General features: G+C 36.2%; 2 protein-coding genes across 4 annotated transcripts in view; both read left to right on the top strand.

Annotated features, from left to right (window-relative positions):
• The window catches only part of IntS8 (integrator complex subunit 8), a 30,602-nt gene extending 21,925 nt beyond the window's left edge, over window positions 1-8,677 (top strand). Inside the window, exons 15-18 of the mRNA XM_071586787.1 lie at window positions 3,918-4,036; window positions 4,394-4,548; window positions 5,592-5,783; window positions 8,556-8,677. Coding sequence (XP_071442888.1) covers window positions 3,918-4,036; window positions 4,394-4,548; window positions 5,592-5,783; window positions 8,556-8,675 — 586 coding nt within the window. The 3' untranslated portion in view covers window positions 8,676-8,677. The remainder of the gene's footprint in view (window positions 1-3,917; window positions 4,037-4,393; window positions 4,549-5,591; window positions 5,784-8,555) is intronic.
• A 4,182-nt stretch (window positions 8,678-12,859) lies between these two features.
• Window positions 12,860-27,992, top strand: part of LOC139689634 (uncharacterized) — a 37,535-nt gene continuing 22,402 nt past the window's right edge. For 2 of the 3 annotated variants that reach the window (XM_071586815.1, XM_071586812.1), the window contains exons 1-4: window positions 12,860-13,008; window positions 13,736-13,898; window positions 17,765-18,004; window positions 18,099-18,194. In XM_071586815.1, the coding sequence (XP_071442916.1) occupies window positions 13,749-13,898; window positions 17,765-18,004; window positions 18,099-18,194 (486 nt within the window). In that variant the 5' untranslated portion in view covers window positions 12,860-13,008; window positions 13,736-13,748. Of the gene's footprint in view, window positions 13,013-13,735; window positions 13,899-17,764; window positions 18,005-18,098; window positions 18,195-27,992 lie in introns of all 3 variants that reach the window. The other variant, XM_071586813.1, reaches the window with a different exon arrangement.

Raw genomic sequence — 27,992 nt, 5'->3', positions numbered from 1 at the left:
AGATTTTGAAAAAGCGTTTGATAGAGTGAATTGGGAAAAACTAATGAGTATTCTGCAGAAAATAGGAATAGATTGGAGGGAAAGGAGGCTAATCCGCAACCTGTACATGTCTCAGACTGCTCAGGTGCGGGTGGGAAACGTGGAGTCCGGATGGGCAGTGTTAGGAAGGGTTGTAAGGCAGGGTTGCCCATTATCATCATTGCTGTTCAACCTGTATGCAGAGGAAATGATCAAAGAGGCATGGTAAGAACTGGAGGTAGGAATGAAAGTTGGTGGGGAATTCGTAAAATCAGTTAGGTTTGCTGATGACCAAGCTTTAGTTTGTCAGTCAGCCAAGGGGTTGCAAGCATTGCTGAGTGAATTGGAAATTCAGTGCGACAGGTATGGGATGAGAATCAATATTAATAAAACAAAGGTTATGCGATTTTCTAGGAAGAAAAAGGCCAAGCTTAACATTAGAATAGGAGGGCAAAAACTAGAGCAGGTAGAACAGTTTACTTAGGACGTAAGGAGAAGAATTGCCCTGGGAAAAGAGGCTTTCCTAAGGAGGAGGGAGTTGATGACGGGGACGTTGAGTATGGATGTTAAGAAAAGACTCGTAAAAACTTTGATATGGAGCGTAGCCATGTACGGCACGGAAACGTGGTCATTGAAGCAGGAGGATAGACGTAGATTGGAGGCTTTTGAAATGTGGGTCTGGAGAAGAATGGAGATTATTAAAACCACAGGTATTGCAATTTTCCACTAGATATTTTATTTCAACACTACCGGTTTCGATGTTTTCACATCATCATCAGGTCATCATCATCATCCCACACCTGATGATGATGTGAAAACATCGAAACCGGTAGTGTTGAAATAAAATATCTAGTGGAAAATTGCAATACCTGTGGTTTTAATATTTTTCGCTTCCACCATATCACGCCTGAGACCTCATCAAGAATGGAGATGGTGAAATGGACAGAGAAGAAAACAAATGAGGAAGTACTTGGTATGGTGGGCGAAGAGAGGGGTTTTTTTGGGAGCAATCCTATGGAGGCAGGAAAAGTGGATGAAGGGGGTGTTGACCGGCAGTAGGATGTTGAAGACTGTGATAGAGGGGAGAATGTTGGGCAAAAGAGGAAAGGGAAGGAACAGGATAGGGATGTTGGATGGGATGGAAGGAGGAAGAAAATACTCAGAGATGAAGAGGGACCTGATATAGAGTAGGATGATGGATTTTGTGTTTTATTAGGAGTAATAAAATGTTGGTTTGGTAGTTGTGTCCATCCAAAAACCTACCTTAACCGGCAGATTACCTTAAAAAAAAAAATATAGTGTGGCCTATCAGTTGGGAAAAAGTCGAGAAGTAGGCTATTTCTACAAATAATGAGAAACAACCTGAAATGAAAGAGGGAAACAAGTTGATAATGACATTTTTTTTATTTCACGAGTTGTGTCATCCTTATTATAGGTCTTCACATACTAGAATACTAACGAAAACCAAACTGACGGCAGTGTTGCCTGAGTCTGGTAGGGGATGGAGATGGTGCGGGGGCTAACGTACTGGCTTCCCACCCCGGGGGCCCTGGATCTAATCCCAGTGGTGTTGAATATTTTTCAGAGGTGTCTGGATCCCTACTTGAGATGCCTTGTGGAGGGCACTTTAAGTTAGTACGCCGTCCGTCGGATGGGACGTTAAGCTGCAGACCCCTTGGCACCTTTCGTAAAGAGTAGGCTTATGCCGACGCCAGGTTTCTCTCCACCCTTCATCCTTTCCTGTCCATCCTCTATGGTGCAAATGACCTCAGCTGCTAGTCGCCTCCCCTAAATACTACTACTACTGAGTCTGGTGCAGAGAGAAAATGGATGATTCTCATGAAAACTCATAATTATAATGCTTTTTTCTTTTAGCCAAGTTTGTTCAGTACATTTATTGACTCGTCATCATGAACACCTTGTTGGTGTTTGAGATGTATCTCTTAATTTTTAATTTTTTTATTATATGTAGCTTCTGCATTAGAACAAATATTCTTCATTTTAATTACTCATTGTGCAACATCCATCTTCATTTCAGTCGTCGACATACTCTGATTGTAGTTTGCGCCCATACTTTTCTTGGAAATCAGTTTTTCATGTTTAATTATTTTTCCAAAGTATGCAGCTTGATAGTAATAATTTACTGTTTAAGCTGCCCTGATGACTGAGGTCATTTACATTTATGCAGGTTTGCTCTTGTAGAGTTGATATATAATACTTCCGTTATTGTTATCCTTTGAGTTTTCCCAACAATTTGAAAATAGTGTTGCCCTCAATATTGTCACAGTTGTTGACTGATTGAAACACTCTCACTGAATATTGAGGTTAGATAAAAAGAGACGTTTCAGGCGTGACCTGATGATGATGTAGTAACATTGAAACCGGTCGCATTAAATTTTATTTTTGTGGAAAATTGCTATTTTTAATTAATTGAGGTTAGATAGTTCCAAGCCCTTGAATGCATCTTGCTTTCTCGCGAATCATTTTTTCTGCCAGAAAATTTATTCCCTGTTCCTGTGCTTTTTGCTGATCAAAATTTTCTAGTTTAATGAAGGTTTTCTTAAATTTTTCATTTGATTCTTCTGCTAAATATTTGTCTTAATGTTTTATACTTGTGCAATTTAAGAGTTAAGGTTCAATACTCTTGATATCTTTCAGTCATTGTTTGCTTTGTGCTGGTTGGCGTTATACTCTTCTCTAAATTCTCCTCAGTCTTAAATTATGATATTTGCTTTTCATTATTCTTTGTGAGATCTTTAACATTCAATTGCCTAGACTATTTCTCCCATTTATTTTATCTTGCCCCTTCTTCAGGTCTTTCCCTTCTATGTGGAATTGAGTGCAGAATTGAAAATGTAAATTAGAAAAGCATCTCAGTTGTGGCTTCATGAGGAAAAGATTTACTGTAATGTCAATAGTAAAACTTCTCAAACTAAAATGAGTCTTAATATTAATTACTTTCCTTAAGGAAGGTTTACAAAAAGAGTAAATACAATTTTGAATGCTAACTTTCTCAAAAGTTATCTACCATATATATTTTTGAGAAAATTCATTCAAATATTAGCATACTATCAACTACAACAGCTGTATGACGACACAAGCTAAGCTCGCCCAGTAAGATATTTTAGATTTTTTCACACAGGGAAAAATTTCCAATTCTTTGAAAAAGTTGAATCTTGAGAGCGATGATAGTTTTTCAAATTTTTTAATCCCATTCCAATCAAAAGTTCATAAATTTTATCTTGAAAGTTATAAGTATTTGAATAAATTAAGAAAGCTGAGGTCCAAGTTGACTGATATTAAACTAACTATGCTTACGAGAAATAGTGGAATATGAAGGTAGCATTCATCATAAGGAACAGAATATGGACATTTTTGGTTTGGTGAATTGAGATTGAACTTTGTCGTGGAATTTTATTTCTATGGAAATTCTTGAATATAATTCATTGAAAATTTCACAGTAAGACATTAGTAATTACACAGTTTCTGGCATGACATGGTGGAAATCATTCATGTTGAAAGAAGACCCTTAGCTTCTCCACATAATAAGTTTTTAGTAAATAAAAGATATCGTGCATAAAATTTTTCATGTTGAAAAGCAAAGTGTCTTCTTTCATCATATTAAGGCAATGTTAAAATGAGCTCCAAAAGAACAGCCAAGCATCAATGTAAATAAGTTTTTATATGTTTTTTTAACCCATAGGGATGTTAATTCTTTTCATTAATGAGAAATATGTGATTTAAGATTATCACTAAACTTAATGAGTGTAGATTGCATTTCTGAAACAGCAACTGGGATTGACTTTAATGTAGCAGTTGTGTTGATGTACAAGAAATAATATGGTTTAATACTCGTTTTTTTGTGATTTTGATTATATTATTTCTTAATCTGATTTCAGCACCAATTCCTATCATACACGTGCTGTAGCGGAAATGCTGTGGCAGCTTCTGAGCCAAGCACTCTCAATTTATCCTACTAATGTTGGCTATCTTAAACTAATGGGGGACCTCAATTTTGGTAATAAACTATTCTTTTAAATATACATGGAAATACATATGTAGTATCTAATGCTTAATTGTTCTTTATATTCCCGTTCCGAATTGATTTCCTGGCCATTTACAAGTATACTACCACTTTGCAAATCATTTGTTTCACACTCATTCTCTAAACTTTCTTGAATCTATGCTGGGTGATTTTATTTGAAGTTGACTTGGAATTATATATTATTTTTAGAATTTGGTCATGTACATACATACTATCCTTGATGTGGGATAAACCATAAAGTTAACTGCAATATCAGGCATTTTTTCATAAGAATACAATTGTATCATGTTGACTATAATAATTCATGTCATGTTCGTACACCTTTTTTAGTGATGAATCACTATGCAGCTTCCATCAAGTACTACCTTCAGGCTGCAATTGTAGTGAGTGACTTCTTTGGTCAGCCAATCCCAAGATCGGTGATAGATGACACCATTTTCAAGAGAATGATCAAATGCTGCACACAATTACAATGTCACACTCAGGTAATTGTGCTTTCATGATATATAAATTTCCAACGTAACAGGAATGTGATATCCTTTGTGTAAAACTTCTACTCTTGTCTTCAAAAAGATAATCATTACTTTTTGGAAAGAGTTTTTATTATTGCTTAAATTCATATGCTCAGAATCTTGTTTATGACAGAGTTAGAATCTGTAATTAATGGAAGAATTCCTTAATAGTTCAATATAGGTCTTTTGATTTGCATGGGACTTAATAACATCATGGTAATGTATGTAGATAGCAAGCAATTTTGTGCTGGCTATTATGAACATTATAGTCCATTATTTTGGGAAAAGATTTGCTTTAGCTATGTTCACTTCAAATTGGATAGCATTTTCTCAGTAAACATCATGACTATCCATGGAGAGTAACTATGTATTAAAGTAACTGGGCAACATATGCTTTGCTGCCAGCTATTTTGAAAACTTGTGTGTAGATGGAAACAAATTATTCCACTACATGTTATTGAAAATAGACAATAATTCATTATTAAAATCAGTTAAAATCCCTTGATCAATTGGTATCTTTTTGAGTAAAATGCCTAATGTGATAGTTACACAACTTTGCTATTAAGCCAGTGAAACATGATTAATCATCGTTTTCATTTGAAATAAGTTTGCCATTTTTTATCAATTGGGTAAAATGCTTGCTGTGATGGCTTTAATGTACTTAAAGACACATTGCAAATTAAGCATTGATAAAAGTAAGTGGAAAATGAAAATTTTTTGTACCTTATCTTTCAAAAGGATGAAATAAATATAGTCAGCCAACCAACTACTATAAATAATATGTTAGCATGTACCTTTTAAACCAATGCCTTTGTCAAAGCCCAACCATTCGTAGTAAAGTCATTAAAGTCAGAGACATCTACCCTAACCTTTCCCTAATCAAAACTAAAATGACATGATGGATAATGTGTTCAAATAAATGTTCAGTTTGAATGACCTTTATGTCATTAATATCCATCAATTTGTTTTGTGTGATCTTTTAGAATGAATAATACAGCATACTATCTTTGCTATAGGCAGCGGTTCTCTGCCAGTTTTTGGAAGAAGTTGATTATATTACTGCATTTAAAAGTCTTGGAGAGCGAGGTGGCTTAACTGCAGATGCTGCTGATGCACATTTATCATCGTGCATCTGGGATATCACTCTTCTTGAATTTATTGTGCATTTACATGCAAAACGTGGGGAAATTCACAGAAAACAACAAGCAGTAAGTAATATGAATTAAATGCACTTCCTTAACTGTAAGTTCAAAGCAGAACAATTAATTATGTAGCATTCTAGGAGCATGGTCCAAAATAATACCACATTTCTCTGCATGAGACTGGCCAAAAAATATTTTGTACCAACCTGAAAGGAGTTCACTTATGTGTTAGATATCCAGTGGAACATTTTACTATCCATTGACACCATACACCTTATTGCATAGCATTGAATACAGCTGTTTGAGGACAAGTGCCTTATTAAATGTAATATTAGTTATAATGATAAAAACAAATTTTGCACTTTTCCATAGATTTCTTTGTAGTGTACAATGTGTTTTAGTTCATCGAATCATCTTCACATTCAAGACAAGATTCAAATTGTGATGCATCATATTTATACCTGTTTGAGGAGGAGGGGGGGAGAAAAGAGTGAGGAGTAAGGTAGGTGGGGACAAAGAAGGGAAATATGGAAAACCCAGAGAAACTAAAGAAATGGAGAGGTTAAAGGATGGGTGGGAAGATAAGAACTTGTGGTCATTATTGAGAGGATGGTGGCAGGTAGCTGGTATCCTGGCGGTAGGAAGGAGGGAAGAATAAAGAAGGGTTAAGCGGGAAGGGGACATCGAAGGGATAGAGGCAGGTTGAGGGATGAGGTATAAGTAATTCTAAGGAAGTCATTATCAGGGAAGGGTTGTTCGACATGTACTGAGAGTGGAGGGTAGGGGGTGGGAAGATACACTTAAGGGTTGAGTCAGTTGGAGAGAGGGAATTTCAATGTTTGCTTTGGAAATGGGATCTAAGGAGAGGAGGGTGGTGTATAAAAAAAATTTGGGGTTTCAATATACTACATTATCTTCACCTGAAGATGTAATACATCAAAACCTGGTCATACAATAAATCTTATCTAGTGGAAGATTGCCACTATCTGTTCTTTAATATGTTCTAATTCTACCACATCACTCATGAAACTACTACTACTACAATGTGCAGGTGGAACAGTTTACCTATCTCGGAAGTGTTTTGGACCAAAATGGTCAAAGTGATTGGGACCTTAGATGAAGTATTGTATTAGACAGAGGAGGAAAGAGTTGATGATAGGCACCTTGAGTAAGAATGTTAAGAAAAGGCTCATCAAAACTTTGATGTGGAAGATGGTTTTGTTTGGCATGAAACCGTGGTGATTGAAGCAGGATGATAGGCATAGATTGGAGGCTTTTGAAATGTGAGTGTGGAGAAAGATGGAAAAAGTAAAGTGGACTGAAAGGAAAGCATATGAGGAAGTGATAGGCATGCTGGGGAAGAAAGGATTTTTGGGAGAAATCTAAAGGAGGTAAGAAAGATTGATTCAGATAATTTTTATTGGGAATGGGTCATTGAAGACAAATTGAAGGATTAAAGGCCATGATAGAGGGGAGGATATTGGGCAAATGAGAGAAAAGAATGAATATGATAGGCATATTGGATTAAATTCAGGGAAGAAAGAAGTATGTATATTTGAAGAGGGACTTAATGTAGTGTCCAATTTGAGGCTATTATTTTCGGTTAGGAGAGGAAAGTAAATATATTGTTATGTAATTGTATAGGCTGTGTCCTTCCAAACCTTAACCGGTAGAATACCAAAAAAAATCATTTAATTAAGATCCATAATTATTAGAACTGACCTCTAGGCTGTCTGACAAAAAAGTTAAAGATTACGATTGCAAATCGAAAATTAAGAAAAAAATAGTGCCAAATTTTTGCATTAACTTATGTTTTTCCATGAGTGATAATTAAAGATTAGCAATTTTAGCATAAATGTGGGTAGGATTCAAATTATTTCATGTGCCAATGGGTGTGGGATATGGGATATTTAAATTCATTGAAATGATCTTAGAACAAATTGAATCATTCAACTGATTTTCAAATTGAATCAAAGCTCATGGCTGAGCAGGTTGTTCTTGTATTGTATATCTATGTATATTGTTGATTGTATGTATATCCATAGATTATTACTTCAAGGTGTATCTCAAGATCTGATTGTTCAAAGATTTAGTTATTGACAATGAATATAAATGTTTATTGGTGGCCTTATCTTTCAACTCCGAAATTGGTGAGCCTTTATAAATTACTTAGAAACATAAAGACATATAGGTACATGCATCAATACGTGGAAACATGAATTAATCAGATGGAAAACCGAGCTCAACTTGAAAAGTATTTGAATCAAAGAAAACACAGTAAAATCATGATTTCAATTTCTCTTACTTTTCCTCTTTTTTAGTCTCACCAATCATAATATAAAGTGTTGTTTTCTAGTGATTTTATAGGTCTCTGAATTTGCTGAATTTACCTAAATGTCCTAACTACCCCACTGCTCAAGATTGTATAGGTTTTTATTGTAAAATTCAATTATCTATTGTTTTTACTCTCCTTAATTAGCAGCTAATAGAGTAGAAGGTGCCCTCATTAAGCTTTCATGCTGGGGAAATTAATATCCTAATTATAATATACCAAATAAAATATTACATTTAAAATTATGAATATTATTTGCAGTCCACAGTCAATAAAGTCCTTTTTATTTAATTGAACAAAACCACAGAAATAGAAATCTACAATACCACGTTTAGCTCTAATCTTGCTTTCTAATTATAAATATGATGCTATAAATGAGATCTGTCAAAGTCCTTGTCCTAATATTCATTGAATATGGATGGATAAAAGGGGTAATAAAAACACTGTTTTTATTCTCTTAAGGGATTTCAAAGAGCACTAATTAAACTAACTTCCTACTGTTACAGATTAAAGTAATTGGATTGTTGGAGTTGAATTCAAACAACAATGAAGAAATACAGAGAGAAGCAGCCAATATTAGAAAGTCACGTTTTTTAAGAGCAATGGCCAGACAGTATGTTATATGAGAATTGACCAATTTTTTGTATTGTTTTCATGAATTGTTTTTTATTGAATAAAAAGTTTTTGATAAAAATATTTCCAATATGTACATTCCAAATTGTATTTAATTAATATTTAGAAAATACATTTTTTTTTCTTGTAAATCATAGTTAACCCAGATGAATTTCATATGCTCATTTGTGCCTCAGTACTAACATTATTGCCTTTGTATAAAGTATCAGAACTCTTAAAATCTTTCATGCTTATAACTGAAATCAATATCATTATTGGTTCTGTACTTGTGTATATACTTATTAAAGTTAGGTTTTGGAGAGTCTCTAACAAGTATCATGTTTTGTCTGGAATGCCTCTTTGTTTGTTCCACAGTATTTCCTGTAAATATCTGTATCTTCTTGTAGTCTTTAATGCCGTATCTCTACTTAATTCTACCCTGCTTACCTCTTCACCATTTGTTTCCCCATAAATATCCCTCTACCTCCCAATATTTCCTGTGCCCACTTTATACGCCCCCCTCATGTTTCACCAAGCACCTTCTTCTCTTCTCTCAGAATGTTTTAAACTTTGTCATTAGTATGTCTTAGCATACCTCTCAATTTTCATCGATTATTATTGAATTTTAATGTCCTCAATACGTTTTGTAAAGTTTTCTTTCACCGCTGCTGTTCTTTTAATATTCATATTGCTAGTACTATGCCTATTTTCCTTAAAAGCACTATTCTAACACTTTAAATACGACAGCTGTTCTAGCTTATTCCCTCATTTTTTGCTAAAATTAGCCTTCTTACTCCCTGGGAATCTCATTATTTTGTTTTTTTGGATAATCATTCCATACTTTTTTCATTGATTCCATTAATCCCTCAATAATAACTGCAACCCTTGGCTGTCTAATTGCTTGATCATCTGCACAGCAGATGGATTTAAATAACCATGCCAACTAAATTTATTCCTTACTTCCTACGCCATCCTTCTATGCCACCTAGCATATTTTAAAAAGTGCCTTTAATAATGAATAACCCTATCTTTCTCCCCTACCTATCACTGATCATCCAAGTCCTCTTTCCAGTCTACTCCATTACTTGGCAAAATTAAATCGGCTTTATCTACAATACTCGGTGGAATGCATTCTCCACATCCATGGAGCATACAGAAGCAATTAATTGGTTGTAGAGCAAAAATAATTAATAGATATATTCAAATGAAAACATACCTTCAAGAGGATAAAAGGGAATCCAACAAAGGAAATAGATCTTCCCTTAGATTTAAAATTTCAGTTTTGTTATCAGCTGATTTTGAGCAATGCAGTATTGCTGATTGAGATACCTATATTGCAGGAGGCACTAATTTGCTGTAGCTAGCAAACGGAGGTATTGAAATTGAGGTTAAATGCATCTAAAAAGAATGTTGCTGTGCTTGATGGCGAGAATTATTATTTATAAATTTATAATGGTAAAATTATTGAATAAGCAGATGATTTTGTGTATCATGGCAGAATGTTCGTGGAAAATGGCAATAGACAAAGAGACTAAGATGTATGTATATCGTTAGAAATAGGGATGTCAGTATTGGGAGTCTCAAAAAAATAAATGCTCATCAAAAGTCGTTTTATAAAAGTGTATGCCTTCCAATATTATTATATGGCAGTAAAACCTGATATGTTAAGATAATTATAAATAAATGAATCGGTTCCATAAAGTTACGCCAGAAACCATTAATTATGTTAAGATAAGATAAGAAGTATCACCTAATGAACTGGCTAAGTATTGCTTACTTTCTATTTGCTGTAAAAATAGGAAAAAATGGTAAGGAATGTTTGGTAATGAAAAAACATGGATTGAGTGTACTTGGCAATTGCAAAATAAGTGCATTTCTCTGGTTTGGTCATGTTGTTGGTAATGGATGACAACCAAATATGTGAAGAGAGAGTACAGTGATTGGTTTGAGGAAGAGTAGACGGAGGAAGTCACCTGTGAATGTAGTGAGACTGAGTCTTGAGGAACATTAGGAGTCTCTTATTCTAAAGAATATGTGAAACAATATATGAAAGAGAATTCAAGGAGTGTACAAGAACTACTTATCTTAGTATGAAGATGAAGAGTATCTAAGTATGAAGATGATTTCCTTCATACTTCGTATGAAGGAAATTGGAGACAGAAATTTAGTCCCTGAAATCACTTAACATCAGGGTTTACTTTGAAGGGTATGTTAGTTTTAGCTCCTTTAGTAGTTATGAAAGACTAGGATAGCTACAATGTGCTCCAAGTAAATAACATTAGTTGGATATGCATTTAGGGTGGGATGTATGGCCACACCTATTCCTACATGTGAAAAAATGGTTATATATCTGAATAGGCTGTGGTTTTTAGTCTGATGATTGCCTACGTCAAAGTTTACTATATTCTGCTCGGTTGAAGACTGCTTAGCAATGTGTTCAATAAAATATGTAAATAATATTATAAGATAGATTATCTAAGATAAATTAGTCGAATTGTATTTTTTTGAAAGTATGATACTTTTCTTGTATTAAAAGAAAAGTGGTTATCCTGTTGAAATCTGCTGACATTCATCCTAGAAAAGATAATTTACTCTGCCTGCCTCAATTGAGAGAATTATTACCCTTATTTGACTGGGTTGATGTCCATTCCCCTGTTCATTAAAGTGACATTCTTTGCAAACTATTTGGAAGTTATTGCATATTACATGAGAGGTCATACAGGTATATTAGTACCAGAAAAGGGTACAATGCCAATTGTTTGATCACACATTTATTTCCATTGCCCTCTGAGTAAACAGCGGTTCGTAAGGCATGATGATTTGATAAGTTCTTGGGGGCAGTCTTTATTACCAAAGCAAAATTGCTTTCAAGTAATAAATAGTACAACACATTCAAAGGCCTTTGACAGATCATTCAGTAGTACAGATGTGTACGTAATCGAATTCTTCAAAGGTCTCATATATTACATCAAGAATAAGGCTACTGCTATTAATTTTCCTGACCAAAAGCCCTATCTGATTTCCACAATATTCATTTGCTTCTTAATTACACTCGAAAACAAAGCCAAAATAGAACCTAAGATCATGGTTGATGGCTACGAGCCTTCCCTTTCAGGGAAGGAAATCTGCATTAATTGCTGATCGATGGCCGCAGCCGGTGGGCAATAAGAAGCTAAGGTCATGGCTGTTGGTCACGATCCTCTCTTTTCAGGGAAGGAAATCTGCATTCATTGTTAATTAATAACTGCAATCGGTGGGCACGAACATTGTCGACCTCATGAGGTTATTAAAAAAGCCATTAATATCGTTACTTTTTGACGGGGTTGTCGTAAAATTATATACTTGAATATCATAAACAGTTCCAATAAATCGAATTTTGTATTGCGTTTTATCTTTATCTAAGGAAAGGAATGTTTTTAAATATGAAAATTTTAAAAATGCCTGCCATTGCAATAGTGTTGAGGCAAATAGCTAAAAGTTATTTCCGCACAGATGAATGACTTGCTTTTAATAATATACATTTGGGGTTGTTGCAATAAGGATTTAACATCTTAGCAGGAACGCATAGAAACTGTTTTTTTAGGTAGACTTCCTCACGCCAACCTTGGGTGTCTATCCATTGCCTAACCTCGCCATTATGATAGTTCAAATTTATTCACTAATCCATTTCTTTAATTCGTAGCAGAATCAACTTTTACAGTACATGGAAAAGTGGATGTGTAATACATATTTTTGCAATAAATGCAACGGGGTGACACGTACTTATAATCATAAAATAAACTGACTAATAATATCACATTCGATAAAGTATGTAAAACATTGCACCATAATCATAGAAAATTCCGTTCATCTCATGTTAAAGTCTGTGTAACCTCTTAAAAGAAGTTCCGTTAGATTGGCTAAATGTGAATAACGAACGAACAAGTCATTTCCTGTCAGAGAAAATTGACTTTCTTTCGTCATTTGGTATCTCCGCGAATTAGCTCCCGGAAACAACAGTATTATGAGTCCAAACAGCTGATAAATAATTGATGGCTACATAGACAATATGTTGTAAATAACGTTCTAGAAGTGCTTAATTATCTTTTAGACATGATTTATCGGTTAAAAACAACTTTAAAGAATGTATAGTTTTAAGAACCTTGAATTAATCATGGGAACTATTTTTCTATGGAACAAGTTGCGGAGGAGTTTCAGTGAAGAGTAATTGCACCATTTCGCACAATGGTGGATTTTGTGTTTATGGCTGTTGTAGAAGAAATTGTGAAAATTGGTGTCAACTAGGCCTTTATTAAATTTAGGCCTTGGATGAAGATAAATTAAGCTCTCTGGAGCTTAAAAGCTGTTGTAAGTACGTACTATTGTGTGTTATAACCCAGATATCCGTAATGAAGGTCTCGATAGCAGACAAGGTCTCCTGTCGTTCATGTTTATGACTTTGACTGATTTAATCATTGAATTTCATATCGTTTGTTGAAATATTTTCTCACGGTATATAACATGTAATGACGTCATTTAATCGAGATATCCAAAGGTTTATTTTCCGAACTGCCATTCTGATACGAATGTTCCTTGAGCCTTGGCTGTTTACGTCCTAAAAAAGAGTATTCCTTTAGTAATTACGTTTCGTAATGAACATCCGGATGTCATTTTTTAATTTTTTTTCCATATACAAGTGAAAAAATTCCGTAAAAATCGATCTGTTCCCGTATTTTGACATCTTCTAAATGAAGTAACGCCATTTCGTCTGTCAAAGACGAAACAATGGCTTCGAAATGGAGCAAGCATATGATTAACTAGTTGCAGGCGCCTTCTTAATTGGCAAAAAACAACTTGAATTTGAGTTTGCATGAGCTGCCTTACTCCTGTTTGCATTAATAATCATACATAGTTTGTGGTCTACAGCTTTTTCAGCTGTTGCCATGGCCTTCGTGCTTCGGTAATTGTTGTATATTATGTATCGTTAATTTTTGTTTGATTTATAAATTCATGGATAGTATAATGTCACAGCATTTTTAAGTAAAGCTCGACGATGATGAAATTAGTTTCGAAGATGGAAAACGTTTTATTACAGTTTCAGAGAACTCATGAGTGAGAGCATGGAGCATTTGATGAAGCTATCGACACAAAATCCTCTGTCGCTGCTGATGAAGTACGGAATAATGGGATGGAATGGGACTTGTGCAGAAAATTGTTCGGGTCACGGAGAGTGCCACAACGGGACTTGCTTGTGCGAAGTAAGTGTTCAGACAAGTTAAACAATGCAACTGAAAAGATCATCCTCGAGTAAACGATCTTCTAACTGTAACGAAACCAACTGGGGTCAACGATTATATCAAAATAACCTGTGTGAATAGAATAAATCTTTATGTCCCAGTGGTTAGTATTACAAGGACTCAGTATACCACCGATTGCAACATTCTTAGAGAAGGTACACGAAATATATCATCATCCTACGGCAAGAAATTTTTATGTTTTATCGTGTTCCTAAGTGTGTTTAAACTTGCTGCAACATACTTCCGGTGTTTTGTAATGTTAGAACTATGTCCCCTCCTCGATTTTTGATAATTTAAAATGCAGTGTGTAGCTTAAGGTTTTTAGCATCTCAAATAGCAAGTGCACTGTTAGAAGTAATTAACCAATTTTTTGTGATTTAAGTAATTCAAACTGTCTAGTGTCACAGACATGGGCCAATAATATAGTACATTTTCAAATGAATTCAAATGGGTTTTTAACTGATCATTTTTAGAAAGCAGCCTAATGTTTTTCCAAAGTCACAAAGTCAAAGTTTTTACATCCACTTCTTTTCTATGGCTTGAACTTTCGCTATGTTTACCTCGTCGATGATCACCTAGGTGTAATTAGATTTAAAGTCATCTCAATTGATACAAACCATCCCACACAATAAGCATTTTATTTTGTTTTGCACCAATCTGAAAACTGCCAAGTTTTGGCCCCAATATTTTGGACAAAAAACATAAAAATAACAGCTAGGGATAAACAACCTTAGATAAAGCTCTAGGTGGAGGAAAATATTTGTTACAATAAGTTCTATGGGTTAGTGGGCTAGAATAACTTCCCAGCTGGGATGGCAGATTTAAGATTGTTGCATAGTTACATTTGATGTCTAATTTGAAATATTGTTCTATGTTATTACTGGTCCCAGGTTATTTGCAAGTCTTGCCCAATGTGATAGAGGGTATCTCATTCAAATGAGCATGTAAAGAGTACTTCATTTCCCTAGCAATATCACTTTTGTTCAGCATTTGACCTAATAATTAAATTTCTAACTGCTATTTTTTTAAATTTGATTTTGACATATTATGAAATCTTTTACTTAAGAAGGAACAGCATTCATTCTTGTCAATTAATATCCTGAATGGCTGTCCACTTTGTGCTTATGTTAGAGTGGGCCTTTACTTTTGTCTTACATTAAAATGGGGTAAGCAAAATATCAGATGGGTATCTACCAAAAGATTGTTCTGAAAATTTACAATGTACGGCATGTTACCTTGAATGGAACAGAGATGGTTGGCAGGGCACTTTGAAGGCATAATGTCATTGCACACTTTTTAACTTTGTGTAGAAAATCCAATCCAACATCCATCCAAACCAAAGGACCCCACTCTGTCCACAGACTATGTAGAAGTCTCTAATAATAAAGTGCACCTGTGGAAAATCCTACTTAGGACAAATGGGTAAAGCTATTGAAAGCTGACCCAGGAGCTCTGAAGAACAAGCATTTCCACCTGCCAGTCATTGTCTAAAATGCCTGGGTAGTGCAAGGGCACAAGATAAACTTGAGAGAAGGCTAAGGTGATCTTTAAAGAGTCACACTACCACCTTTTTTTATTTTTGATGCCTTTATGTTACAAAACACCAGCAAATTTCAGCATGGTAAATAGCTGCCAGCACTAAAAAGCATGGAATAGAATATTTCTAGACCCATACAGTCAGAATCTAGTTTTGCCGTCAAGCTGCCTATACATATAAAGAAGGCCAAAACTGACACTTAAACTTGAAGGTACCAGAACACTGGCAAAACTGTAGCCAGTTCAGAAAAAATGTATGTGGTGAAACCTAAGATCTATTAAGTATGTGTGTATCTATTCTTTTTAATCATGTTATACATTAGTGGTTGTGTAATGAACCATGTCATTCTTGATGTAGATAATGTAAATTTTGCGGTTTAAAGGTAAATTTTCTGTCAAAAAATATGCCTTGGCCCATTTCTTTAATATGGAATTACCCTTGAATTGCCGAATCATTTTTTTTGACAGTGCTTGGCTGTACTTGTTAATTTTTGTCATTTGAATAGTTTCTTCCTTTTAACCCTGATAGCCCATAACTAAAATTTTCAATGCGTTTGAGTTGGTTAGATCTCCCCATATCCCTTTAGCAAATTTGAGCTCAATCAGTGCAGCATATATTTTTTAGCAAGAGTAGCATGTATATATCATATATTTTTGTGTGTTCGTGAAGATGGAGATAATTTTAACTGGTGGATGCGGTAATATAGATTTTTGAAAAATGTAAAGGAAATACAAATCAAATTAATATGTGGTTTGATGGTCAGAAATAATTGGGTGGAGTTATGGAAATGCAATATTAATTTTCTGGGTTGTATTTAGTGCTATTGGCATTTCTCCATTATTTTATGCTGACATTTTGAAATCAATTTTGTCAAAAATGTCGTGAACTGAATTTCATTTGGTTTAAAATAACTTAACATTCGTAGGATTGTAACTTTTATGGTAATAAGAGTGACTCACATTTTTGTAGATAACTTGTAAAAAGCAGTGTAATTCCATAAAGAGATAGGAATAGCATGCTAGAAATCATGGACAAAAGATATGGCAAGATTCAATTGTTTCTGGCTCAACTTTGTGGAAGTTCATGATCATTAAATGAAGAACACATTGCATTTTTCCACTGTTCTTTATTTTTGCACTGCTAGTTTCAAGGCTTAGGCATCTTCATCTGGTACAAATTAGTCAAGTTGCGGTCCATTTATGTGGGGGACGGGGTGGTAATACGAAAATAGTACGAAAGTACCAGTAGTTGGAACCAGTAATACGAAAATAAAAAACTGTGAAAAAATACATTGTAGTCTTCATTTAATGATACGGCTAGACTGAAATAATGAAGGACATTTGAGGTTAGTACACTTTTATATAGAAATGGGAGTGTATAGATAAACATTAAAAATACACTATTGCAAAATAAAAAGTGTATTGCTGAAGTTGGCAATTGACTTGGTAAAACTGTTGAGGAAAACATTTGAACCAAGGGATGAATGTATCGAAAGCAGGATCAGTGGTGAAGAAGAGAGGAGATAGTGAGGTAATTACCATGTAATATTTGGGTTAACCCAAGGCCATTGCTGATTTCATGGGTAGAGTAACGTTCTACATATTATGCATAAATGTTCTACTGGATTAAAAATTTTCTACTGCTAAGTAACACCAACATGGAGATCAGTTACTGTAAGATGAGCCTGCATGAGCCATACTTTTCTTCAAATGTGACATAAACCTTGGCAGCAGAATAGAAAATTAGGTTTTAAGTAATGACATTGTGGTACCTTGATGAAAACCATCAGGGCAGGGTTTAAAGTAATTCCTTTGAATAGTGGGTGGAGAGTGATGTCAAAGGAAAACTAAATAGATGCATTATGATGCACAATAGTTATCCACCAAAGACCATATTGAAAGAATTGTTTAGCTGTGATGATGGTAACTCATTGGCAAATGAAACAATCTTTGATCTCCTAGGTATTACTTTGAATGACTCACTTATTTACACTAATTTTTGGACTTTTAAAAGGTGACTTTGTTGTAATTGTATTAATTATTAGTTCCAATTCATTGAGATTAGACTTCCCTATTTTGTCACTGCCTTAGGGACCTTTAAATTTTTTATGCATAGTGAACTCTGAAAATGATAAATGTGATGGCAAATGAGAGAAGTTGAATAGAGAGGACTCCATGTTAATTTTATAAGGAGTCTGCTGTTACTGACCCATGTTTAGTGATTTGAATGACGTTATGGGTAGATATTTTGTGTGAACCCTTATTGCCACAGTTTCAAATTCTGATTTCAGATTCAGTTTGATGGAGAAGAGTGTCATTCTCCAAATATGAGCTACTTTGTAGCATTTGCCACTGTTTTCTTCCTTGTGGCATTTATTTGTCTAGTGCAACTGGTGATGTGCATTGCTGCAGAGTTTCAGCGGATGAAAGCACCATCTTTTACGAGAGCCTGTCGTGTTACCACACAGAAAGTTCTCTATTTTATTGTGTTTTTGGCAGCAGTCATTAGGGGAGCATATTTCACATCTCCGGTGAGTTTTTGTTACTCTTGTGGGATTAGTTTTGAAGAAATGCTTTGTGTGTCATTTTAGCTAATCTTTGGTACATCTTTCTTAAATAATTTAGGCTGCATTTATGGAAGGCTGGTCAAGTAGTCTTTTGAGTGCATATTACCCACTTGTGTTGAGCGGTTCATCACTTATTGTTTGCTTCTGGGCAGAGGTAAGTATTTGATTTATATTACCCTAATTAGTTAGAGATTGATAACCCTCCTTGTAAACCAATCAGTTCACATAGGTTTGCTCGGCTACCTACAAAATCCAATTAGATTTCATTTTAATAGCAGTCGTACATCCATCCATATACTGGATGTAGTAGTACATATATATACCTATGTACCTCTATATAGTAGTAGTACTTTTAGACCTACCTAACCACAGTCATCAACCTAAAGGTTCCATAGGTGAGAGCTTGTGTAAAACTAGGCCCAATGGCATGTGAAATTCCCACATCAGGGTTGGGAGATCTGTGTGGTGCCTATGGCTTCCCTGGGAGATCTGATTTCAGAAAAATCAAGTTTTGGTGAAGATGAGGGTGCCCTGAGGCATCACCCAGAATTCAACCTGGGCCCTTCAAGTATTAGCCCATTGCTCTTTCTTCTCAACTACCACATCCTCTGAGTACAACAATGTAGTTGAATTGTAAACAATATCAAAAGTTCACCATTTTGAGGAAGCATTATTTTTTTGGGAAATCGACCTATAAAGTGTCATAGGAAATAACATGAAAAAAACATACATGTACACAAACACACCATCCATCGCATGGATCTTTCAATAATTGACGTGTAAGGCTCCTCTCAAAGAAATAATGGTGGCATTAATGTCAGCAAGGCCCCATTTATGTGAAATATTAAGAATTATATTATTGGTCAATTGTCTTCCGGAATAACTGCATACCTAATTAGTCCCCCTATTGCATTAGGTCTTTACATGGTAATCTGGGATCGATTGATTAATCTACGGGTAATGGAGTGCTCCCCATTGGATTTAATGAGCGCAAGTAAACGCGTTTATTTAACCCGGCTGAAAATTATCGTCAACCCCATTTCACTCAACTTTGGGGGAACAACGCTTTATAACGATACTATACGCACTGTAGGGTTGCCGTATGTGAAGGATGTGCTGATCCCTCATTCTTCGTGTCATTTCTCGCCCGATAACTTGTTTAACGATACGCAAGACTTCCTACGGGCACCAGATTGATGTCTATAAAAACGAGGCGACGGTAGTCAAAAGGAATCCACAGAAGCAGTGAAAGCGTCCGAAAGCCAGGAGACTCATATTTTTAGTCTTCGTTCCGCTTGAGAGAGCGTCTCTGTCTCAAGTCCGCTTTTCGTTTTTTTTACCGCGAATTTTTCATTTATTCGGTTTTTATCGGAAAGCGTACGGAAGACTGCCGCGATCCATTGCGATAATGAAGGTGCGATTTAGAATAATTTATCGCATTGCCATGAATTGAGTTCCTTGAATTGTGTTGTAAGCTTTGACTAGAAACTGGGGGTCCTTAAAACTTCCGTGATCTCGGACAATCACCCCTGCGCGTATTTTTTTTACAATTATTACGCTAGAAATACCACAGCAGAACCGTTTGCAGGAAAGCATGTACGATGTCTGTTTCGTAAAGAGTGATATTACCTTTCTTTATTCGTATACTTTATTCTGCAAAGATGTTATTGAGTTATAATTTTTTGTTGTTTGTAAACTTCGTGTATCATTTATATGCGGCATAAGCTTAATTGATATGACTCCAGTATTGCGGCAGCAGTTGCAAGTTGAAAGATGTTCATTTTACCCCTGCTTCTGATGATGAAAGAGGCTTTCCGCTTTCATTCTTCTCATTGGGTAAGATGAATATGTCATGTTGGGCTATATCTGGACAATAGGGAGGATGAGGCACGTTGATGTCAGCGAGATAATAGCATTTTCACGATTGGTTCGAGGAACCCGCCGCGCAAATTTATATCTCATGTGCATTTTTCATGTTACCCCGTTGAGGTGGCTCCGATTGAAAAGTTCAGTATTTCTGACTGCTTTTAACGTTATTCAACGATCTTCTCGCACTACGGAAACAGCAGCAGTTTTAATTTTACATCCGTAAGAGCAGCGACTTGGGGCTCACCTTTTTTGGAATGTTTCGCTTCGTTAAATATTTAAAACACCATTCTCACGGAGCCGTAGAGAAGAGCAGACTCCCCATAGCCGGCTGAGATTCTAGACTGACGTTTTGTTCAGGGGAAAGCAAAAATAGTATTGCCTCCATTGTTGCCGTGGGCGAATATAATATTTCTCCCCTAGCGTAGTACGATCGGGCAAATAATACATTTTCAAAACCATCGCCTAAGAGGTCTCTATTCAATTTGTGCAAGAGATTTTTATCTGTAATTTAACCTTCGCTCCTTAAGCGATTCTCAACCTAGTTTCCCAATAATCTTAATACGCCACTCAGTCTGTCATAACTATTTTGAAGAATCTAAATTGTATGCTAGTGAAACTTGTTCTAGTTTTATCACCCATTAAGTTAGCAACGGAGTATAAAATTAATTTTTTGCTCAATAATGTATGCGAATAAAAAATGATTATTCTTTATCGAACAAGACTTGTAGATAGACAAAGTTGGAGACGCTTTGGGAGGCCAAAAAGATTCTCCATGGCGCATATCTGTCACTTTCGTAATTATGTTTTGTCTTCCGAACGCCTCTGGTGGTTCATGTAGCATTTTGATTGATATTTGCTAATGATCTGGATTCTCCGGAACATCACTGCCTGAATCAATAGAAGAAAACTAGTCACCGGGTTACCCACCTACTTTGTCTAGTCATTTGAACTTAATGGTTTCCTAGAAGTGCTCCGACTTTCTAAGAGTTTAGTTAATGTAATTTTTCAGAATTTTTGGACTCTTGAGGCAAAAATGTCCTTGGGGGAGATCTAGAAATCGTCTGTCGCCAGATTTCCCCGGAGACGAAATTTCAATTGATTGTTCATGGCCGAATTCAAGGAAAATCCAAGGCAGGCAATGAATTTTTAAAAAGACAAATGAAGAATACGAGGTCCCATCTATAAATGTTTTGGTACGTGCAGCTTAATCAATTTAAAACTTATATTGAGCGTTATATAATTTTAGTACGCAAATCTGTCAGCATACTTTGAGACAGTCGGCATTTTTGAGCCTTTGTTTGGAGAGGGGTCAGGCAAAGTCAAATGGTGAAATCTTATCTTTATTTGTTCATTGCCGGCCATCGATGGAGCAGAAATACGCTTGGAGACCTGCGCAGTTGGTTCGCGATGGGTCATCATCCCTCGGGATTTGTCTGGTCGCACACAAGTGGCCTCCCGTTAGGGTCGCATTTTTTTGGCCCCGGAATTCGGGTTGATTGGGAAGTGACCCACGATTATGAATAAGTCACCCATTCGTTGAGGTGATCGATGGAGCGATCCTACGACTGCGTAACAAAAGAGCAGAATAGAGTATACAGCGACGACGGTGCCATGTTACACTTATTACAACACGTGTATACTAAAATTTAAACATTATATTTTTTGCACTTTATTTGTGTCAATTTTGAACTGTGGAAACAAATGCGTGCATTTTTTCGATCATTAAAGGGCACATTGTGAAACTGCAGTTGTAATTATAGAATACTTTCTTACGGGTGTTCATTACTTAGGAGTATCAGACAGACTTGCTTTTGAGCCTTATTTGAATGTTTCGACCGATGCTCCCGTGTTATCAATCAATGTATTTAACCCTACATATTTATCTTTTTTAATTCGCTGGCTGTATCGTAAAGACTACTCAAAGCACTTCTTTTATTAAATGAAGCCCTAGTTTTCTCCATTTATAGCAGTTAGGTCGACTGGTGATTATTGTTTTCCCTGGTCGTCTGACTATAAATTAGCATTCCAAATGCAAGCCACCTTCGTCTCCGTCTACCCATCCGAGGTCATCCCCTAGCCTACCTGCCCGAAGCGCCCGCATCTTTCTTCCTCCTCCCCCTCGGGTTGTCGCCCTTAGATTATTACTACGATTTCTACCTTCTGAGCCCACACCACCTGGCACCCATCCCATCCCCTAACCTCAAGCTCCATTTTAACGATTAGAACATCCCACCCGTTCAAAAAGTCTCGGAAGATGACACGCCTCATAGCTGTAGATACCAGCCATGAAGTTATTTTGTGGAAAGATAATGTTTTGTTGCATTGTGCGTGCATGGGAAAGAGTTAAAAGACACAAACCGAACAATCTTGATGACAACTGAATTATAAAAATGGCTGAAAAGTTTAAGATGCAAAAAATCCCCAAGGAATAGACAACCTTTGAAGTCCCTGTTAAAGAAATCATTTACGTGCAGGATTCACTGATAGCTTGGCTGGCGCAAATGCGGGCATCACGATACGAAGTTATTTTAATTAGTGAAAATAGGTTATTTAAATTTACCGAACGATATTAAAATTGCACTTGAGTTATAGCGCATTAACGCAGTCCAATTTTCTTTTTGTGCATTTTTTCGGGCTCGTAAGTTCGATTTTGTTTGCTTATGGTGCAAGAAAAGAACGAGTACTAGAGTCAGTCTCTGACGTTGGTTTGCTGCCTTATTTTATCCCGATGGACAGATCGACCATTATTATTTGCTTCCATTAAATTTCCTCGATGTCGCTAGGGGCCTTGGATCTTTTTCGAAGTCTTGCCTGCCCTCTTCGTGAATTAAGAGACCCCCAGCCTAAAGCGTTCTCCACCATACCAGTTAAGCTCACTCCCTCCTCGTAGTAATTTCCGACTGATGAAGCGAATTTTCTCTGAAATATTTCCAATTCTGAAATTAATTTTTGGATCCCATGGATCCTAGCTACTTGCCGCGTATTTTAATAGTAACCTAACTAAGACGAAGTAGCAGTATTACTATTAAATTAAATTTTCCTACAACCCGATTAATGAAACCTAGGTTTTTTTTAGGCCGACCCTCATATTCTTCTAGTGTGTGGGTTCATGAAAATTTTGATGTCACTAAGGATTTGTCTTGCTCTGAAATGTTTTGCTCGATCCCATTTATTTTATTATTTGTCTTTTTTTTCAAAAACTTCACCGGTGTACATTTTCTGATATTTAGTGCTAATCTGATCGAAATCTTTGTAGTCTAGCGCCCTATTTTCCGGTGTCCCTACTTCTCTGTAAATCGCTGTGTCGTCTGCAAATCTAAGATTTCTGCCAACTTGGAAGCTGAGGTCATTAATGTATAACAAGGGGTGTATGGGCCCTATACCACTACCCTGCGGCACTCCTGAAGTTACGTCTACCTCTAATAAACTCAACCCTTCTCCAAAATCCAGTTCCCTTCGCCTAAGTACCATAATATCTTAGTTTTTAGTGTAAATTTTGCTGTGAGGGAACTCGGCGTTGGCTTTCTTGAAATCTACAAATACCGTACTTACATGCGTATTCCCCTGATTCAAGAAATTGTACATGAAGATGCCCAATTGCGTTTCGCATGATCTGTTTTTCTTAAACCCGTGCTGGTTACGGCAGAATGTATTCCTACTGTCGAGAAAGGCCTTTATGGCATAACAATGTTATGTTGTAAGATTTTGCAGGAAATCGATGTTAAGAAAATCGGCCTATAATTATGGGGTTCTTCCCTATCGCCGCTTTTATAGAGAGAGGTTATATGAGATAGCAAAGTGAATTGCTGGTAATATTTCGGTCCTAAAATCGCGACGTATTTTTGCCGCCCGATAAATTGGTATTTTTGAAAAGAGTTTATTATCCAAAAGTTGTTTTATATACATTTATTCATCTTCTGGAGGAGGTTGTGACTGGAGTCTAAAGTTGTGACTGTTAAAAAAAGATCCCTGGCACGATTGTCATGCAAGTGCTTGCGGACAGTTTGTGTATAGCGTCCGTGTGTAACCCTTTACGGCTTAAGGAAATATGATTTAATATAGTGTCTATAGGCCCAATGCTTTAAAGTATACATCCTTAATGCCATTGCTTGAGGAAATGATGTATTTCAGAGTGACCTAAGGTCTTGTCCGGGCGGTTAAGAATATTCGGCATATCGCGCTATTATATCATTGCCGTAATGTTTTTTAATGCATTTTACTCTGCCCTGTGCTAAATAAAGGCTTAATTTTTCAGTTCTGAAGTATGAGTAGCGCGTATGAATCTCATTCGCGTTAAATATCGCGCTGGGCTCTTTTGGCGCAATGTGTCTCCATTCAAATACTGAATAAAAAGATCAGCCCAAGAAAACCCTTCGAGTAGACTCCAACGGATCAAGTTAAATGTGCGTGACCATTATCGAATCTGCTTTAGATTCACAAGACCGTTTCGAAATGAAGACGCAATTATGATTATCCATGGCTTTCCCTCCGATGAGCACATTTCTGATGAATCGTCTTCAAGCATGGCTAGAGGACATTTCAATGGGTCAAAATCGTAATGTTGCGTCATAGTATTTTGGGCATCAATGGCCCTTCCTTCAATGGGCAGTCAAATTTATTCATTATAAAATTTCGTCCTGCTGATCAGTTAATTTTGAATATTGCGCGATCCTTAAAGAGCCAAGGGACGAGCGTCAGTGAGCAGCGGAATTCTTTTTCAGTGGGTTCATGCAATAATTTTAAGCGCTGAACTTATCCTGGTCGGTAAGTTATTTTGAATTTAACTACCGTGTGCCAATTTTCAATGCACTAGGACAGAAGTCTAGTGTACTTTCATTCAGAGTTCGAGATCGCGCAAATAAGTACATGTATAATGGACAATTTATATAAGTGGCAAAACGCAAGTAATAAGGAGCACCCCGTCGACCGAATGTACGTTTACTTTTGGCGAGCCGTTTAGTCATTGAAAAAGGAGTATTTTATCTTCCCGGAGATACGTTATTTAGGTGTTCAATATCCATTATTCAATTCACCGGTGTCACTCGTCTTTGTGAAAAGCATATTTGGTTGTTCATATCTTGTTTTACATTAGTTTGTTACCCCTTCAGAATATCCATCGACAAAAAGGAAACTTTTTGGACTCGGGGCAGAATTTACCGTGAGACTATTTCAGACGGATGCATAGGTTCGTGTATATGATGGATGCAAGCGTCTAAAAAATATTTTTATGGTACACTGTTTCCCATGAGCTACAAATTCTCTGCGAAGAGAAAAATCTCACGTGCAATGTAAGGAGTCTCCAAAATTGCATTCCAGAGTACCATTTTGTGATTTCTTGTAAACAGTATCGCACATTAGCCTTCGACTAAGCTAGTAATTTTCGTCTATATATCATAGTAGATTTTTTGGCGTGTTACTGTTGGCTGGGACATCGTGGTGGCATTTCCTGTGATTACAGACATCGGTTTGTTAACCGCTGTGTTTATGATTCGAAGTGTTTTTGTGGTGCATATTTAAACATTATTATTTTATAATATAATTATATGAATTAATTAATATATTAGGATAACTTCAAGCAAATACTATCTGTGGACGCCTAGGACTTTAAAAAAATCATCCGTTGCATGAAGTTCCGTAACTGTGAAACTTTGAAATTGTGAAAAAAGTCGCACCTTCCAAGTAACTCGAATGGCGATCCACAAGGCCCAATGGCAATTTCTCGGGCCATTGATGCGGCTGGGAATGATCAAGAAGACATACTTCGACCTTTTAGCTGGTATTCTCCTGGGATATTATAGTTTTGCGTATTGCGATGTTGGTTGTGAACCCAAGTCTCTTACCTTTTACTCATAGTAAGTGGCAATTATTTCTGAAGGTTGATCAGTTACAAATTACATTCCATGCTCTTTCAATATTTATTGTAGTATAAAATCATTATCGTTTGCACACGTAACCTCAAGGTAATTCTAGGCGTGCATTACGTTTAAAGTCGCCAATCAATATGTTTTTTTAGCGATTGATGTGTACAAGGTTAACGGTTGAGGAGCCTCCAATTCTGCGAATTACTCTGCATTTTTTTCGTGACGAGGAACCTCGACACGTACGCTGGAAGTTAGTCATTGAAGACAATTAGGCAAGCCATCGTCGTACCTCGGAAGATAACTTCGTTAAGCTTTTAATGGAGATAGGAGACTTGAGGTGAATTGAAATGACATTTAAACGGGCATTTAATGCTGCACTGGGTTATCAGTTGCCATTATTTGAAATAGACATTTTCCAATGTGCAATTCAGTTAAACAGCTTCGCCAGAATTTGTATTGTATATCTGAGATGGCGTTTGATGTACCGTGGCAAGTGGATGTGTGATATCGTCAGTTGTGTAGGGCATTTCACTGGCGTTAGTTGGACGTAGTCGAAGGATCTGTTGGTGAGTTGATTCGACTCAACACTTGCCTTTGAGGTTTTTCTCCTGGGATTAATTAGCCGACGTTTACCCGTTCATGTATTCGTGAATGCTAGGCGTGCTGCCCATGGAGTATGGAGAACACGAAACACAAGTTCTTTTTTTCCCATGGGCCAGCCGATAATGATTTCGTGGTCGTCGTTGGGCTATATCACGCATTATCTTCGTTACGTCACTGCCGAGCCGAACAGCAACTGAGGCAGTTCAGCCCGCGGTGGGAGCGAGAGATGGGTAACTCCCGCGCTATCACAGCCAGCAGTAGCGATTTATTTTCTGTTTGGTTGAACAGTCTACGGCGTCAATGGAAACATGAAAACGTAACTTTCTTTCAAATCAGGATATCAGAAGTTTTGCATAGCGACATGGGCAAGTCATTCGTAGACATCATTCTTTGGGTGGTGGCAAAGTTAAGAGCAAACGAATTTTGTGATAGCAATGTCTCATTTTGGAACGGAAAGTAACATAATTAAAAAAATGCGTTTTTGTAAGGCCTAATATATTTATCGTTTTATTTCATATTGCTGCTAAGTGTGAGAAATAAATGTGCTGTCGAGGATTATCCAGTTTTGTTGTTCGATAATTTCTATTTAAGAAATTTTCGAATTCAAAATTGTGATATTAGGTGTTAGCCATTCTTTTCATTTTATATCTGTAAGCAACAAAGCTCGGGAATGGAAAGATCGAGAGGATTGCATATATAGTATTCTTAAAGTTTAAACTTCAAGTCAATTCTCCTTAATTATTTCTTTAAAATTAGGAAGGAGACCCTGCATCTATTTGGAAACTAGAAATTTACTTCGCAAAAATGAACCGCATAAATGATTGTAAGAGAAAGATATTTTCTGAACTCAAAATTTATTTAATTTTTTTAATTCATCAGCCCCGGTGGCGGTGGGGTGATGTCCTTGCCTGCCAACCCAGAGGTTGCAGGTTTGATTCCTGCCTAGGTGGGTTTTTCTCAGCCAAGGGCTTAGATGCTTGTAATTGTTTCTATTGATGCTGCACCCCCTGCCACACACCTTTTTGGTGGCTCTCAGGGTATTGATGTAGATGTATTGTTTCATTGTTAAAACCTCTGATGTGAAGACCAAAGTGCTGTTTTTGGATTAATGTGAAATAAATCCTGCAATCATAAGATTTGAGATATTAACATTTTCAGAATAACATCTACAGTGTATTGAAATAATATATGTAAGATTTTAATTTCAAAACTATAAATGCTGCGTATTAGTAAATAAATTAATCAGACCAATTTCCGGGTGGATTGCTGTGGTTGTAAGTAAAATAATGAGCATTGTTGTTACTGTCGATTGGCTTCGTTCTTCCTATCCTGAAATTGACTTGGCTAACTGAACCCACATGTTAAGCATAATCTTTGATATTATGTTAATGAAGTTGTCCTTATTTTAATTTATTTGGTTTTGGTTACACTACAAGAATGTCTTTTATTAGCAGTCTTGTTCATGTTATTAATGATTTGTGTGTATAATTTTCTTAATGTAAAAAATAAAAATATTTGTAATGATAAATTATAATTTAAGTCTTGTATTTTCTCCGTTTCCATTGGGCATTCTTTTGTTCATGCTGAAGTTGTAAATGATCAGTCATGAGATAGCACGA

This window comes from Hetaerina americana, unplaced genomic scaffold (genome assembly GCF_022747635.1).
Source record: "Hetaerina americana unplaced genomic scaffold, ioHetAmer1.1.p SCAF_26, whole genome shotgun sequence".
NCBI lineage: Eukaryota > Metazoa > Arthropoda > Insecta > Odonata > Calopterygidae > Hetaerina > Hetaerina americana.
The sequence above is the reverse complement of the archived record's forward strand: the minus strand, read 5'-3'. Positions and strand labels throughout refer to the sequence as shown.